This window comes from Cinclus cinclus, chromosome 9 (assembly GCF_963662255.1).
Source record: "Cinclus cinclus chromosome 9, bCinCin1.1, whole genome shotgun sequence".
NCBI classification, from domain to species: domain Eukaryota; kingdom Metazoa; phylum Chordata; class Aves; order Passeriformes; family Cinclidae; genus Cinclus; species Cinclus cinclus.
This window is the reverse complement of record NC_085054.1, coordinates 6,131,107-6,147,675: the sequence shown is the minus strand read 5'-3', so window position 1 is coordinate 6,147,675 and position 16,569 is coordinate 6,131,107. Positions and strand designations below refer to the sequence as shown.

At 40.2% G+C, this 16,569-nt stretch overlaps 1 protein-coding gene across 3 annotated transcripts in view; it reads right to left on the bottom strand.

Annotated features, from left to right (window-relative positions):
- Positions 1-10,950: 10,950 nt before the first annotated feature.
- Positions 10,951-16,569, bottom strand: part of ZNF385B (zinc finger protein 385B) — a 123,856-nt gene continuing 118,237 nt past the window's right edge. For all 3 annotated transcript variants that reach the window (XM_062498287.1, XM_062498285.1, XM_062498286.1), the window contains 4 exons: positions 15,168-15,404; positions 13,943-14,121; positions 12,761-12,862; positions 10,951-11,169 (listed from right to left, as the gene is read on the bottom strand). In XM_062498287.1, the coding sequence (XP_062354271.1) occupies positions 10,951-11,169; positions 12,761-12,862; positions 13,943-14,121; positions 15,168-15,404 (737 nt within the window). The remainder of the gene's footprint in view (positions 11,170-12,760; positions 12,863-13,942; positions 14,122-15,167; positions 15,405-16,569) is intronic.

Here is a 16,569-nt window from a genome sequence, read left to right as displayed (position 1 = left end):
CATGATAAATATCAGGTTGCATAATATGTCCTTTTTTTGACAAGTAAAATTTTATCATATACTATATTTTTAAATGTCTCATTAGGTTCTGTGGAAAACAATTTTATTGACTTATAACAGTGAACTCTGAAGTAATTAATTAGTTTAGGATAGTAATCAGCAAAGTGCTTTAGAAAAGTATCTTGTTCTTTTAATGATATGTTTCTCATTAGTCTGTTTTTAGGAAAGTAGTGTTGGTTCTCCTAATTAAATAATTCTTGCACATGCAGTATATTTAAAACTTAGCCTTAGTAGACTCAGTTTTACAGACATACAAAACTTCTACAACTTAAAGCTGCAATGTTAAAGGTGAAAAAACCTATATGCAAGTTTAACTGCACTCATCTTAAAGTAACAGAAGCTGGCCACCAGAAAATCCATCTATCTGCATTACTTCCTTTACTCTGAGATGTAGAATAAATCAAATATCCCTAGTGCAACTCTGTTGAGTTACACTTTTATTCCTGGTTTTGCATTTCAAGGTAGCATGGAGCATCAGAAAGAATCACAGATTGTTAGTCCTTATCTGCACATCAAGTCAGAATTTCTAATATATAGATTCTTGATTTTCTTTTCAAAAGGCATGACTATGACAGGAGCACAGGTGGTGAGACAGCTGCAGTAGGGTTGCAAGGATTCTGCTCACCAGAGACTTAGAGATTTTAGGGGTGCAATTCTTTCCAGTTCCCCTCTTTTCTGTTTCCTTCATCCCTGGATTAGTGAAGGAAAGGAAATGACATTTTTGTCCACTGTATTTTTCTTTCATCGGGAGATCAAGCAAAGGACATGTCAGAAGATGGGGCTGAGCTGTGTACTTCAGTCACAAGGCTTCTTGTGGCAGCCAAGGCTGTACCTCCAGGAGAAAGCATTGGGCAGATCAATGACAGTATGGGAGGACTCTTTGAAAATCCAATTAATTGCAAAACCAGATTTTACCTAATTAAAAAGGTCAAAGAGTTCTTCTAACTTTGCCATATCTTAAGAATATTAGAAATTATTTTCTGTACATAAAAATACATCTAAAAAGAGGAAACCAAAGAAGGACATTCAGTGCAAAGTTTGCATGCAACAGTAAGCTACATTTTATCTTCCTTTAGTTTCTTTTTTTTTTAAAATCGATCTGAAAGTTTCTTAGCAGACTGAATATTTCTATTATAAACCTACATTCAGCTGTTCCAGGTGTGACAAGCTCTACTGAGCTTTTCTTTAGTCTGTTGTTGTCCTCCTGGTATGAAGTCTCTGTGGGAATAGCAGAAATTCTTGGCAGCAGCTCTCAATTCCTTACAATGCCTACAGAGAGATTTCTTTGGAGCTTCACATTTACCCTCCATACTTTCAGTCAGTGCCAAGAAGAAATGCATTTCTCCTGGGAAGTGGTGGTGTTAATTTTTTGGTTTCTTTATCCTCTAAAGAGACTCTAGTCAGTCTTGTTATTCCAAGATTTAACTCTAAAAATTGAGTTTCAACACAGCAGAAACATTTTGTTTGTTTACTTGCTTTAATGCTACTAAAAACAGGAAGATCCATCCTAGGAAACAGGGGGAAAAATCCCTCTATCAGCAGTAAATGCAGACTGCCTTCTTAACAGTACACAGAAATAAGAAAATCGGTCAAACTGCTCTACTGTTACAATTTGATTTTTTCCTCTTTACAACACCTGCCCATACTTCACAGTGATCACTTATACATGGCTCCAGGTTGTCTGCCATGCCAAGGCAGCCTTGCCCTGTGGACTGACTGCATCAGAGTCATGAGCTGCAGGATGAGTGCCAAAGATTAGAGAAGCAAAGCATTCAAGATTTCCAAAAGCTGTGGCCAGGACACTCAGCTGTTTGAGGAGAATGGCATCACTGCTCATCTTTGCTGTTATAAGGCAAAGAAAAGAACTGTGTTGTGATCTCCAATTTACTTTCTCAGCTATTCCCTTTAATAACAGATAATGGATGAGAGGCTGACTTACCATCAACACAGGGCTCTGGCAGTCTGTGTCCCAGACTACTTTGATTCAGTCCTGCTAGCACTGCCCGTCTCCTGCTTTTTTCCAAAAATCACTAACTGTTTTTAAGGTCCTGGTGTTTCTTTTCATGAGCACTCAATATAAAAAAACTCCCTTTGTCTCCACTGCATGTGAAAGAGACACTCACAGAATCAAAATGTTCTTATTTTAAATGAAACAGGAAAGCAAGTAGCTGATGTGTTGGAACACATCATTGTGTGAACTGCTTGTTGAAAGCATACAGCCAAGAGTTGAGAGAAGGTGGGAACAATCACCACTATCAGCCTTCCAAGTACCAAGCAAAAAAAGTTTGATGATTTCTATGTTCTCTATCTGTCATGACGAGATAATTTCTTTGACAATGTGGTGAAATATATTCCTAAAGTGAAAGAGAATGATTGTAATTTTTTTGTTCCTACCTTCTTAAAAGAAACTTTATTTTCTATCTGGAGTCCATCTCCGTTGACCTTGCTCTCTGGAAACACCCAAGCATATTTTGGAAGAGTCAGATAATTTAAGATGTGGTCAAACTAGGAATAAATTTTTCACGTGGCATGTTTTAAAGGATGTCTGGCTATGTCAATACAAACTTCAAGTTCTATTAAAGTTTTATCTTCAATTTCAGTGTTCTATTCTACAGAAGTAGCAAGTTGAATGTCTACTTTAGAATAAACATATGCATGTGAACAGAAAGAAATAACCATCACTATCCCAGTTTCTTCATTGCTTTCTGGTAATTCCTTGACTTGGAACATTTGCCAGCTCTGGAGATGCTGATAGTAAATGTAAATGTGCCTTGTGGAAAATGAATAGAGTTTCTGAGCTTACTGCACATCAGAAACTTTCAAGTCATAGGATAAAATCTGGCAGTTTAAATTGTAGCCCTAGCAAAAGAAAATGAGAAAAGAAATTGAGTCTTTTAGCATGCAAATATATTTTGTAAGACACAGAAAAAGAGATGCCAGTAGAAAGGGTTAGAGTGGTGAAGTTCCTGGCACTGAGGAATGGTCCACTTCATAAGATCTATCAAGCATCTGTACAGCTCTTCAGTTTAAGTCTTCACTTAAAAGTTGTCTTTAAGTGACAACTTCCGTGCATTTCAAATCACAACTTAATTCTTGCTCACTCGCAATGTAAACAAAACCTGACAGCCTGAAAACCCATGCTTGTAAATGTGTTTTCCTCCTTAAATGCCTGTGAGTGCACTGTACGTCTCAGTAGCTCACACATCAGTGCAGTGCAGGGAGAGCTCCCTCTTCTCTTGAAGCCTACTTTGCCACTCTCATCTTGCTGCCTCCTCCCTGAACTGCTGGAGCATCATCCTAGCACATGGCAAGAAGTCGCAATGCAGATTTAAAGTGTCTCAAATTTCCCTTGAATTCTCTTGAAAAATAGATAAGAGCAATGGCAGGCATTATATATAAGGAGTTAAGTATTTTCAGGAGAATAAAACTATTTAATGCTTTTTTTTCCCATGACAGAGGACTGCAAAACAGGCCAGCTCTGATGATTTAAAAGGCACCAGAGAATTACCAGCATTCAGTCCCAGGGAGGCAACAGCAAGTGATCATTTCAAACTTAACTTTTGCATTTGAAAATGTGGATGTAAATCTTATCACCCTCTACATTTAAACAATTCTGGTGCCTTTGCTACCACTAATCAGTATCTCCCACACTAACTCATTTACAGAAAGCAACCCCTGAAGCTGATTTATGAGCCTGATGCCCTGCCTGGCACCACAGAGGGCACACGGGGTAGAAAGTATCTGTGTTTGCATGATCTGCCACCCCATGTGTTCCAAAGATGGGTAGCAGAGAAGGGGGAGAACATAACTGAAGTCTATTTAGCATCAGCAGGGAACTGGAGTCTGAGATTTATTTATTTTTTTTTTTCTGTCACAGGTAAAAACCATTTCCTATTGAAGTTCAGTGTGGTGTCGGACATTGTTCCTGTTCCCATCTCCCTTTCCTTGGGGGATGAATAATTCAGCAGCAAACACCCACCTGGGAAAGTTACAGGTAAACCTCATACTGAATGGGTTTTTTTACATTTACATGATTGCCTCTGCACTGGGGGAGGCAGGCAGGCAGGCAAGACGCAGAAAAAACCTCTGGAAAGGAGAGAGGCATAGACCTGAGACACTTTGGAGAATTAACTTTCCAAGATATGGAAGGGGACTGCTGTAACCATGGACTCACATGCAGACAGAGAAACAGGAAAGAGATCTCCTGTCTCTCTGATTCAAGTCAGGCATTCTGCAGGAAAGGGAGCAAAGCCCCAGCACAGAACACATTGTAAGGCACAGATGCACCCTCTGTAGTGTGGCTATGCTGCAAACAGTGCTGTTCTCCAGGGTGGCTGGACTGTGCTCCGAACAGGAACGTAACTCCCATTGGAATCATACAGGCAAGAAAGAGCAGGGGTGGAGCCAGTACCTTTGTTCTCACACAAAACAAATCCCCACTATTTCCTTTGCCCTGTTGGGCAAGGGGTAGACTCACACAATTCAACCCTGAGAGCCCCTGAGCAGCTCCAGTGAAGTCAAGCAATGAAGATCCACTGTTCATTCAGCCTTTGCAGAAAATGTTAGAGAACATTTTAAAATTCAAATGGCATATGAAAACCTGATTTGGCACAGTTCAGCATGAAAATTAGTTTTGAATCAAGCTACCGCTTTCCTTCCTGAGGAGATAATATATCCTGAAAAGGAAGAGTTTGCAGGCATCACTGACCCTCTAAGGCAAGCATCATATCTGCCAGGAAATGTGCTTAGTACAGTCAAGGCTGACAGAGTTTAGACAGATAAAATAAGAAGAGTCACTGTTATGCTGTCCCCTATTCTTAGGCTTTCTTATTTGCTAAAATCTGACATCATAAAATCTCATGACAGTTTTATTCTCCCTCCAGTGGTGGTAGCTCATTTTAGGGGAGAGGTAGGAGGTAGGTCTGGGTTTTTGCTGCCCATGAGTGAGTTTTAGGAAAGATATTGAAAGTGGACTTTTGGCAACTTTATAGTTTAGGGAGTTGAACTCTTAAGTTCAAGGGCAGAGTGGAAAAAATCTCACTAGCACCTACTGGAAAATGAAAACGGAGTTCACTCAGAGGATGGAGAAGGGAGCTGACATTTGACAAGCTATGAGAACTCATACCTAAGAGGCTGATAGAGGGCTGGAATAAAACAAGGGCATGGTCTGATGTGGTCAAGGAAGGAGCTAGAGAGAGTCAGCTCTAGCTGACTAGCTGATATAACCAGAGGGTGAGGCAGGACAATATATCAATAGGTTCAGACGTGGGATGGCAAGAGATTGGATGGCAGAAATTGATCCTTGAATAATGGGAATATGTTCCCCCTCTCACAGATGGAGGAGAGAGAGTGTTTAAATGGAGAAGTAACTTGGGTGGATGGTGCTGGGGAGAAACCTTAACCAAAAATGACATATTTTATGAGCAAGATACCTCCTGCAAAAAAAAAAAAAATCCTGGGGAAACAAAATTGAAATCCCCTTCTGGACAAGAGCTGGGTCTGAGTCTGGAGCTCTGGAGAGGTTGCTCATAGCTTAAAATATTCTGAAAGCTGTAGCTGAGATTTAGTACTCTGACAGCACCCACTGGCTGCTGAGCACGTCGGGCATTTAAGTCTGCTGAAATTACATTGTATATCTGAAGTGCAAATTGCAGTTTTTGAAAAAGAAGGCTTTGTGCCGTGGCTGCTACTAGCCTAGCAAAATAGCTCACAGTAGCTAACATCTTCTAATAAATGTGTTTTCCAGCACCACTATAGTCAAATACCTTCGTGTAAGATGGATGTATTTGTTTTAGCAAAACTCACAGACCTGAAACACATCATATGGCAATTAGTGCAAGGTCCTTTTTCTGGTCTGAAAAATACAGCCTTTCCTCAGCCCTTCCAAAATCCAGTAACAATACTGCAGTACAAATAATTTTCCCTCCCTGCCACTTCGACTGTCTCACCTTTCCAGGTACATCCTCCTCCCAGTTCTCCTTCTTCAGCCTGGTGCAGGCAAGATGTTTGTTTTCATTTTTTCAGGCATAGCAGTGCCCACCGTGCTGTGAATCATCAGCCAGTACTTACTGCTGCAAAGTTTCTGTCAGCTGTTAATTGCCCTGCAATACAATGATTACTTTTGATTTTTCAGAAGACTTTGTTATTTTTTAGAATTATTGATTCATTTAAGATTACAGGTCTTCTGGAGGTCACCTACTCCAGCCTCCTACTCAAGGGTGGATATGGCAATAACCTTCCTGCACAACCTGCTCCAGGCATTACCCACTATTACTTCAAAACCTTTGTTCATACTCACAGCTCGAGTACTCTTTCCTGCAGCTTCTGGCTGCCCTCTCTCATGGTGCTTCTCTGAGAAACTTCAATCTCTCTTCCCTGTGACCCTGGGTTAGGCACTTGAGGACAGTGGCCAGAATTGCTGCAGCCTTCTCTGGGCTCAAAACAACCCCCTCACTTTCCTGAACACGATGTGCTCATTTCTTGACCACCTTTTGACCTTCTCCCAGACTTGCTCCCACTTGCCAGTCTGTCTCATACCAGAAGCCCCAGGCTGGACAGGTTTGCCTGGGTGCAGCCGTGCAGATGGGCTCTCCCTTAATTCAGCCTGGTTTTGGGTCTCCAGGGCGCCCTGCAGACTCCATGTCCCTCTGTCCTCCGCAGGTCTGGGTGTGCCCTGCCTGCCCAGGCCCTTTCCTGCAGGGCTCCTGCTGGTTCTGCCCACTCAGCCTTACTGCACAGCAGGCTCCTTCCCCAGCTCCTTTCCCTGGCATCTCTCCGTGTCCCCCCAGGTTCTCATCAAACCAGGTCTCCAGCTTGCCAAAATTCCTCTGGAGGCCAGCCTTACCTTCCAGCACACCACTGGAAAAGCAGGCTCCTGGTTTGGCACTCACATACATGTTCTTCCCAAGGACTGCCCACCCCACTGCACAGGTACTAAGCAGGACCTGACTCTTGGCATCCAGCACAGCACCCTATAGATACAAATAAATATGAATAGGACACGAAACCTAATATAAACATTTCTGAAACAGTGTTACTTTAACAATAAAACATTGCAATATGGAAGAATTCTAGACACTCAAAAAAAAAATTAGTTTTACCTGAAATGCTGGCCAGCCATTCCAATAAATAATTGAGGATGTTTCAGCTGTCACTTGAAACAAGAGCATTAAGCAAGAAATAGTTTAAAAGAATATAGAAGCCACAGTAAGAAAATTATTGTGATCACTGTGAACAGATTATGGCTGTGGAGATTAAATGTCCAACTAGGCATGAATAAACAGTGCAGTACCTGACTTATTCAAGGTGACAGGTTCAAAAGATATACAGTAAGACCCACTGGGTTATTCCCAGATCCATAAAGATAGTGGAACACTTCCTGTAGAGTTTAAGACCACCATGTTCTTCCCCCCCTCCCCCCCCCGGCCCAGAAATATGTGACAAAATCTTCTGCAAAACTTTCTTACCATAAAATTTATCAATTCAAATTCATCAATTTTATGACTGAGCTGAAGATCAGATTGTAAGGAAGTAAAACAAGGCAACTTATTTTTAATGGAGCAGTCTCTTTCTTAGAGGAACTGCCTTTTAGTTTATCAGTAGATGGGCCCAGTGTCCATGCTAGCTTCTGTCTTATCTTGCTATCTGACCAGAACTGCAAGGAAAGATTTTATTACATTCTGACCTGCAGAAATGAGAGACACACACACTAGTGACCTGCAGTGGTTATAGAAGATCCTATCACCCTTATTTTTCTTTTTAAAAGAGCAGTCTATATAAATCTTCAATCTGTACAGACTAGTGGACCACATCTCTGTTTGATAGCACTTTGTAAAAATCTTCTGTGATAGAGAGACCATGATCCAGTCACATGTACCAGCAGAAAGTTCCTGCTGGTGTGTGTGTATCTGGTCTGGATCTTTCTTTTTCTGCTACAGAAAGATGGCAGTGCCAGGTGATCATCCCCAACCAACAGAGTGCTCTATTACTTTAACCTTATTACCTTAGTGGTTTTCACATTTAATATCGTATTCAAAAAGCTAACTGCACTGCCAATATTATATTTCAATATTTGTTATCTGTTACAAAAAATGCATGAATTTCATAGCCAGCCACATGCAATGGTATAACACCTTCAGAAGGTATCCTAACATTACAAAAAAGCAGCTGATTGTGTTTGATACAAATCTTCTTTCTCTTGTAAAGCTCATTTTCAAAAGGAGAGGTCCCAGCAGGCATAATGGGAGGATTTATCATTTATCCTGTAATTATCATCTCAAATGCTTGGTCCTGCATGCTGTAGACAAAACTTTGGTGGCAAGCAGAGTTTCAATACAGAAAATGTGTGTTAACACAGTTTTGAATAAGAATCTTCTTGGTTCACAATCACATTTTTTAGCTCTTCATATTTCACAGATTAATTCCTTTCATTGCTGAATGACATAACACATTCCTTTAACCTTTGTGACCCAAATATTTCTCCATTTTAAGATGCTCTTTGAAATAAACACCTGTGCAAGAAATTTACACACACTTAGCCAGTTCCCTCCTTTTCTGTATTTCATATAGGAACATTTTCAATTGCAGAAACTTGTAACTGCTTTACATTTATCATCATCATCAGTAGACTAGAAAAAGTAAAAAAAAAAAAAATGGTGGTTTAATACACAGACAACTCTGGTTTCCTGAGGAACCAGCTAAAATAAAGAGTTCTGTAAACCTGGCTCTCGTACAGGAACAGGCTCCTGATGGGATTAGCCCCTCTGAAGGGAGCTGAGCAGTTAAATCTGACTCCCTGCAAAACCAGGCACAGACAGATGCACGTGGCAGGGTGTCTACCCCTAACCCTGTGATTCTCAGAGTCCACAAGATTAATTAACATAAAGGTAACTGCTCTCCCAGGGGATGTTAAAAGCCTGGATTCCCTTACTTACCCCTTTGGTAGGTCGTCCTCCAGCAATTATCCTCTCACAACACAGCTGACAGCTCCTCAGAACAGTGGTAATTGGGCAGAATTACACTTGCAGAAAATGGTCTCTAATAACATTGCTACTATGAGGTATATCTTAGTCTGTGAAGTGTCTACTATAAAGTTTCTGGAGTTTTTATTTTTTTTTCCTTGGCCTTTGTGGATTTGTAATGGCCCTGTTGGTTTTGTATTAATCCCGACAGCATTACACTTGAGTCTTTTGTACTCCTTACTTTCCACTTTTTATTAACAAAGAGCAGGCTTTTAAAGAATAGATTTTGTTTTTCATCCATAAAAAAAGATAATTTCATCAAGCTTCTCCATACACCTCCCTTCAAAAGTTTGCTGCTGAGTCAAGCAACTGCATACTTTGCCCATACTTCTGAGCAAGTTCTGGCTCCCAAGTGACCTGCTTCCAGTCTCAAGTCTGCCCAGGCTGGTTTTAAAGTTAATCCTTAATGTCCATTAGCAATGGCATGACCCTGGTGTAGCATTTTGGTGGTTACAGGCTACAGTAAGGAAAAGATATTAAAGCACAATGGAAACAAACACAGGGTCTGCAATTATACTTTATTGCAACTCTGACACTTTGTCTGCTCCTGGAAGACTCCTTTAGCTAATTTTTTTTAGGCTTTTTTTTCCCTGTAACAATTAAAACACAAAAAGCATGTATAATTTTTTTATTATTTTATTGAAAAGGTACATTTAAAAAAATACACAGACATCTTACTATTATGGATTGCTGATAGAGATGCTCTAAAAGTTAATTCTCTTTTATTTTTCCCCCTTTCTTCCACCTGTAGTCCCCATTATCACATAATGACTCCAGTCTGAGCACTGCATATTGATTCACCTTTATAAAAGGGTTGGGGATGTAAGAAGATAGGTGGGACATTACTGCAATATATTCAGTAAACAGAAAATATGGTCAATTATAAATATTTTATGTTCTGTACATTATTGCATTAGGGAGCCACAATGTTATGCAGCATCATTACAAAGGAAACAAGTTAGAAATGAAAAAAACGGGGTATTTACGTACAAACACATGAATCCATTGTCATCTTGAACAACACGTGAGAGCTGTGGCTATGTGCAATTGAAAAGCTTTTTTTTCTCTTTAAACATTGCTTAGCAACACCAGTGAAGAAACAACAAAAATAAGTTAAATGAAAGTAGCAAACAAGCAGTAATCTTAACTCTATGTTATATGGCTTTCTATTTTTTGTTTTCTCTAAATAAAGTATGACACAAAAGAAATAATTAAAAGCTTCAGCATTGCATTGCTTTCAAACATTTGCACAGAAACTAAAAATATTAAAATCAGACATGGTACATCTGTAGTACTACACAAGATACACCAGTACTGGGGTCTAGGACAGCACACAATCCCTGTCAACAAGAGCACACAAAAAGAATGAATGCAGTTCTTTTTTGAGATGTTATCTGCAGTCAAGCATTTGGTTCATCTACCTTTTCCTTTTTTCCACATTAGATTATAGCCCGTTGCTTTTCAGAGAAGTATTTACATAGGTGTGAGTGAGGAAGACCCTAGTTTTCAAGTCTGTCAGGAAAATATTTAATGTTCCTTGATTCCAAGGTGCATAATATAAATTGAAAAAAGAAAAAAGAAAAAAAAAAATAATAGATGCATGAATCTTTAATGGTATAAATTTTATGAGTAATTTAATTTTTAAGCAAATCACACTATTTTGGTTAAAAAAGCAGAGACAGAGAGAAGACAGAGTTGTCTAGACTCCAGAACTCAGTGCCGCCAGTGATGGATTTTATGATGTGGTTGGATGAGGTGTCATGCTGGATGGCATTGCAAAAGAGAAACATTTTAAAAATTTCAACCCTTTTCTTGCTTTCCTGTACCCTTTGTACTGGCCATAGTTACTTTTCTTTTTCGCATCAAGAAATCAGTATGGTGCAAAGAGTATGGAGGCAGGCGTTGCCCGGATGGGTCCGTGGGCTGGCCTGAGGAGAGCTGGTGGAATTGCTGGTGCCTGGAACAGGGATGCTGAGGGCCGGGGAGGGAGGGACAGAGCTGATGATACAGCTGCAGCTGCAGCAAGAGGAGATGAGAGGAAAGCAGGTGCCAGAGGCTTGATCATGTCCTTCTGGAATGCGAGTTTTGCCTGGAATAAAACACACACAAAAGCAATGTCAATACGGTTCTCCCAGTGCCCGCTTTTACAAGAGGGAAAAAGTGAACCCTGCCACAGGGAACGCTGTGGCTTCTCACAGAAGCCTCTTACCAGCTGCTTAGAAATGTTACCTGCACTGTCCTCTTACTCCCAGGGCAATCAAAACAGCCAAATCTTACATTTAAAGATAAATCCCTTGAGTCTAGAGTCCAACACGCTGATGTTTAGATGGAAGCATAACTTGCAAGTAAGTAACTTTATATAAATTATAACTGTGCATGAAATATTAAAAATAACCCCACAATTAAGACTTCAATATCAAAAGTCAAATTTTCCACTTGCAAAAACGAACTATATAAAACCAAAATGGACAAGATGGGAAGGTCATATTAGGCCAGTCAGCTTTGCACCTTCCAATACAGACCTGCTCTCTTTTAAGACTGATACCAAAAAGAAATTTTTCTGAAAAATCTATATATGACTCAGTTTATGATCTACAAGCATTGCTCGTGCTTGTGGTGAAATAGCTGATCAGAAATATATACACTCATGTCCATATCTCTCACTGAAAATGGTTTGCACTACAATAATTCAATCATGGAAGCAAAAATGCTCATGTTCCTCCTTTATAATTGGTGGTCTCTCCTTATGCAATAGATGATAAAATGATGAATTATACAAGTGAAGATTAGCATGGGCAGAACCTGTTGAGTGGGGAGTCTTAGAGGAAGCCTAAGGCATTTTCATTTGCCTCTAAACAATTACAAAGACATATCAACATTTTAGCATTTACAGGCTTTTCACATGCTTTCTCTTGCCCACACACATTTCCATGTGTCTTTTTTCAACCTGTAAGCTGTTTTTGTGCCATAGGTGGCAAGAACTTTTCTCTAACAAACACTGACTGTGTCATGAGCAAATAAATATGTAAATTGTATTGTGCCAAAGCCAGCTTGAACTTCAACTGCATATGACCGGGAGGACCAGCTTGGGGAATTCCTGGGAATGCAGGTGGGTGTGACAGGGATTGGCTAGTGGTTTCATATCCAGTGACAGATACAGCCTGAACATACAGGCAGTCAATTCTCCTAAACTCCTAATGGCTCTTTTGCACCAACTAATGGATCCACACAGCATTTTGTTTGGCTGTATGCAGAGAATGAGCACTAGTATTTTTATATCCTAGCATCCTATGTCCTTTTCCCTGACTGCATCCATCATAACTTGGAGTTATCTCAGGTGTGCAAAAAGACAGAGTATATCCATTGCTGCCTTCAAAGAGAAGAGCCCTCGCCCAGCAGAGCTGATACCTTCCCACAGGGCACGTGGTTCCCTTCCCCATTCCACTGATTATTCCCTTCTTTTTCTAGAAGTAAATAACACTTAACAGTGCTGTCTGCATGCCTTGGACTGGGCAGACAGAACACATAACTATCTTCAAATCTGATTCCTGTGCAGACTCAGCCTGCAGGGGAAAAGAGGCTGCAGAAGCATCACGTCTGTCATGTTCCTGTCTCTGTGCAGTGGGAGTCCCCAGGGTCACAAATTCACACAGACAGTCATGAGAAATAAAAATACTTACTGCTAAAATACTTGGGTTGCGTTGCAGTTTGTTGTAAGGACTATATTTAGGCTTCATAGGTTTTCCTGCAACTCTGTCCTTATGCCTTCGGCTGGAAATGTGCTGAAATAAATATCCTCTCATTTAATTAGCTCTTTAAACATTTCTCAATTTTGAGTTTGAAACTAATTTATCATCAGGATATGCCCAGACCCCTGTTTGTAAGATAAAGTAGGTTCTTTAGAGAGAGCAAAGATGAGTTTTACTAAATTAAACATAAAAATTTGGAGCATATCAAATAGAGAATCAGAAACTAATCAAATACAGCATATTTTGTGATTCAAGACAGGCTTTACAAATTACTGATATTTTGGTTAGTATTTCCTTTTTCCACTCAAGGAGCTTTAAACCCAGCAGAACTATAATCACTAGGTCATAGGGACATTCAGAAGTAAGAGGAAATTTTCATCTTGCTGATACTGTTCAGTTGTGTAAATAATTCAATATTAGCTGAAGGAAGAACCAGTACCCAGGGACGTGTCTACACATGCAATTAATATCATGCTAGAGCTAACTAAAAACAGAGAATGAGAGGACACATTCATGCAGCACAGCACCATCCAGTCAGAGATTCCCATTTGGGTATCAGAATCACTGCATTTGTATGGGCACAGCTCTGAACCCAGGGCTAATTGGCTCAGACAGAGAACAGCTCCATGGGCACACAACAACCACACTGTTAATGATAATGTTGTTCTACATAATTCAGACATATCTACAGTATTACCCTACTGATAGTTGTCCCAAACCAATAGATTTGAGTCATGGTTTTCTTCTCACATAGCATTAAACATTATTCCAGCAGACTGAAAACAGAACCGAAAGATTAATTCAGGGAACCTCAACCCAGAATTTGAACAAGGTTCAAATATCTATCTTGAAGCACAGAAAACTTTTAAATGAGGTCTTCTATGTCATTCATTGATACTGACACCTCTGCTTTTACAACTATCTAAGCCCATTTTTCCCAACTGAAATAATTAGGTGAACTCGATGAAATATTTAGAAACAGTTGTGGGAAGACAGATAAGAAACACTAAGTTCATTGAGTATTCACCAACATCTTCACACAGCCCTACACTGCAGCTGCAGCATTGCAATGCAACTTCAAGCAACAAAGAGCTCCAGATACATGCAAGTTACCTGCTTAAGCTGAATTTCTGAATTAACGTGGACATCACAGATTTCACAATGGAACGTCTTGTTCTGCAGTCCTGAGCCTTTACTGCCATTCTGCACCTTCATTCGGGATCCAGGCCTAGGATAAGACTTGATGGGACCAGCACCATTCCGAGCTTCAACCATGGTCTTGTGCTTGGAGCCTAATGGGCAAGGAGATGCAGTCGAATTCATGATCAGCAGCACAAAACAGTCCCTCAGCCTTGGGACTTTGTGGCATTTATCTTCAAGACAGAATGGTTAAAGTCACCACAGACTGGGACTAATGGTCACTCTTGTTTCGGTCAGTGTAGTTCCTGTGTCCTTGATCTAAGGGCAAGCCAGAAAGCTTTGTGGAAAAAAGGGAAAAGCAGGCGTGCTGGACCTCACTGTTTGGGGCCAGTGTGTGACTGGATGGCCAAAGTGTTTGCTGCTTTTTCTTTTGACAGATTCCATAGAGCCAGTGAATAGCAGAAAAAGGTATTAGCCAACACTGGGACAGGAACCACAGCAATCCCTCAAAACCTGCCTAGGAAGGAATGCTTCAATAAATATCCTCTGATTTGGAAGAAATGGCTGCTTTGCCTCTTTCAGGAATGGATTACAGCTGTAAAACCACCTTCAATGGCTTGTTAACAAGCTTTACATCACCAGCATGCCATCCACAGACAGAGCACATCAGGGATTGCTGCTTGTGGCCTAAAAAAGGACACATATCTAATGTTCAATAATAAGAAGATTCTAGAACATTTAGGAAACCTAATGAGCCCACCCTAAAATTTAAAAAAAAAAAAAATCAAGAAAATTACTTAGAGTTTTACCAGCCAAATAACAGATACCAATGATAATGAAACAAAATATGAAAGAGAGAGAACACTGACATTTTAGAAACCTTGAATGTTATAGAAACCACTATGATCTGTGATCCTCAGTGTGAAGGTATGAAGGGATCTGATTAGTCAACATGAAATGTAGGGATTTTGTCAACTAAAAATTTAGAGAGTACATGAAAGACAGTTAAAAAAAATGAGAGTGTGCTTCAATAGGATATCAAAAACACACAGGAAATGGCCATTAACAGGACTGGTTTTGTAACTTGCTATTGTAAGTTTTAACTAAAAGATGCTTCAGTGGAGTGTGGCTACCACCTTGTTACATGGAATTTTAAAAGTGTTAATACACAACTGACTTGTACCATATGGATACCCACCTGTATTGTGGGCTTCTAGTTGTGAAAGGGAATTCACAGCCACTTTGCATAATGAACAGTAAAGTAGTTTTTTGGCTTTTTCCTCTTCTGACTCAGTAACTGTGTTAGCAGCTCCATTCGTGCTCTTGGAGGAGGAGGCAGGTGCTGCAGGTGCCACTCCAGGTTTGGGAAGAAAAGGATCCACTTCTGTATTGGACTGCTGACTTGCACCGTTGAGTTTTTCTTTCCCTTTATCTTCTAAAAGAAATGAAATACATATGTTGTTGTTTCATTCCATACACACAAAAGGCATACAGTAATAGTCCTGTGGGTTTAGTAAACATAATGCAACAGGGGGCTAAATTATCTAAATTTATAGAAGAGAGCAGCATCCTTGAAATCTTGTTAAAATCCTGCTATGAAATGTGTGGAATTTGACAAAAGGGCTGATTTTCCTGTTTTTAAAGTTACCAGTGAATACCAATGAGTTCACCAAATTCATGCTGGCTGTTGTTGCTGCTGTGCTGCAGGCATAGCAGGTGCATGGACCAGGAGCCCAAGCAATCCCAAAGGAAGCCAGGGTAAAGGACTTGACAGCACTCAGAAACAAGCAAGACTATGCATTGGGGATTAAAAAATATTTCTTGAAAGCAATATATCTGCCTTTGGAAAGGTTCAAGTTTCTTGAAGTCACTGGGAGGACACTGAGAGGCTCCAGCACCATCCTGGCACACATCCCTCATTTCAGTTCCAGGAGTTATGGAACTGCACATGAACAGAGCTGGTAATATTTTCAGGTTTTTTCATTAATAATTCCCCTTATATTTTTCAATCACATGGCTTCTGTGTGCATTCAGCGCATTCCTTTATCACTTCACAGAAATGAGTCAATCATCTGTGCTCCTACGACACAGGTAGGCAGGTGTGTCTTCATTTTGCAGATGGCAGTCATAAAGCAAGAGATAAAATGTCCCAGCTGTGCCTACAGAGGAGCTTTGTGCCACAGCCAGTATTCAAACTCTCCCTGTTTACACGCTGCCCCCAAGGGCTCACTGCATTTGAATCTGTTCAACTGCAGGCCTTGTGACCACAAGCCATATTGGCTTGTAAAACAAGCTCTGTCCAAAACAAACACGGGATGGGAGGGGGCCAGCGCAGAGGTGCTGGTACGAGCAACCCTGACAAAACAGACATGGGAAATGACTAAGTGTCACTCTGAACAACTGGAAACAAATTTCATCATCTAAGCAAGTACAACATCTATACAAGAGCAACCTCCCCATTTGAAACCCACGGCTTAGTTTGAAATAGGGTTGAACTGACTTGAAAAACTAGGCTCTATTTTGAGCATTTATTTTTTTAACATAGACTCTTGCACTTTATGTTTACCAGACTCTGTCTTAGCATGCCTTTGTGTTAAGGC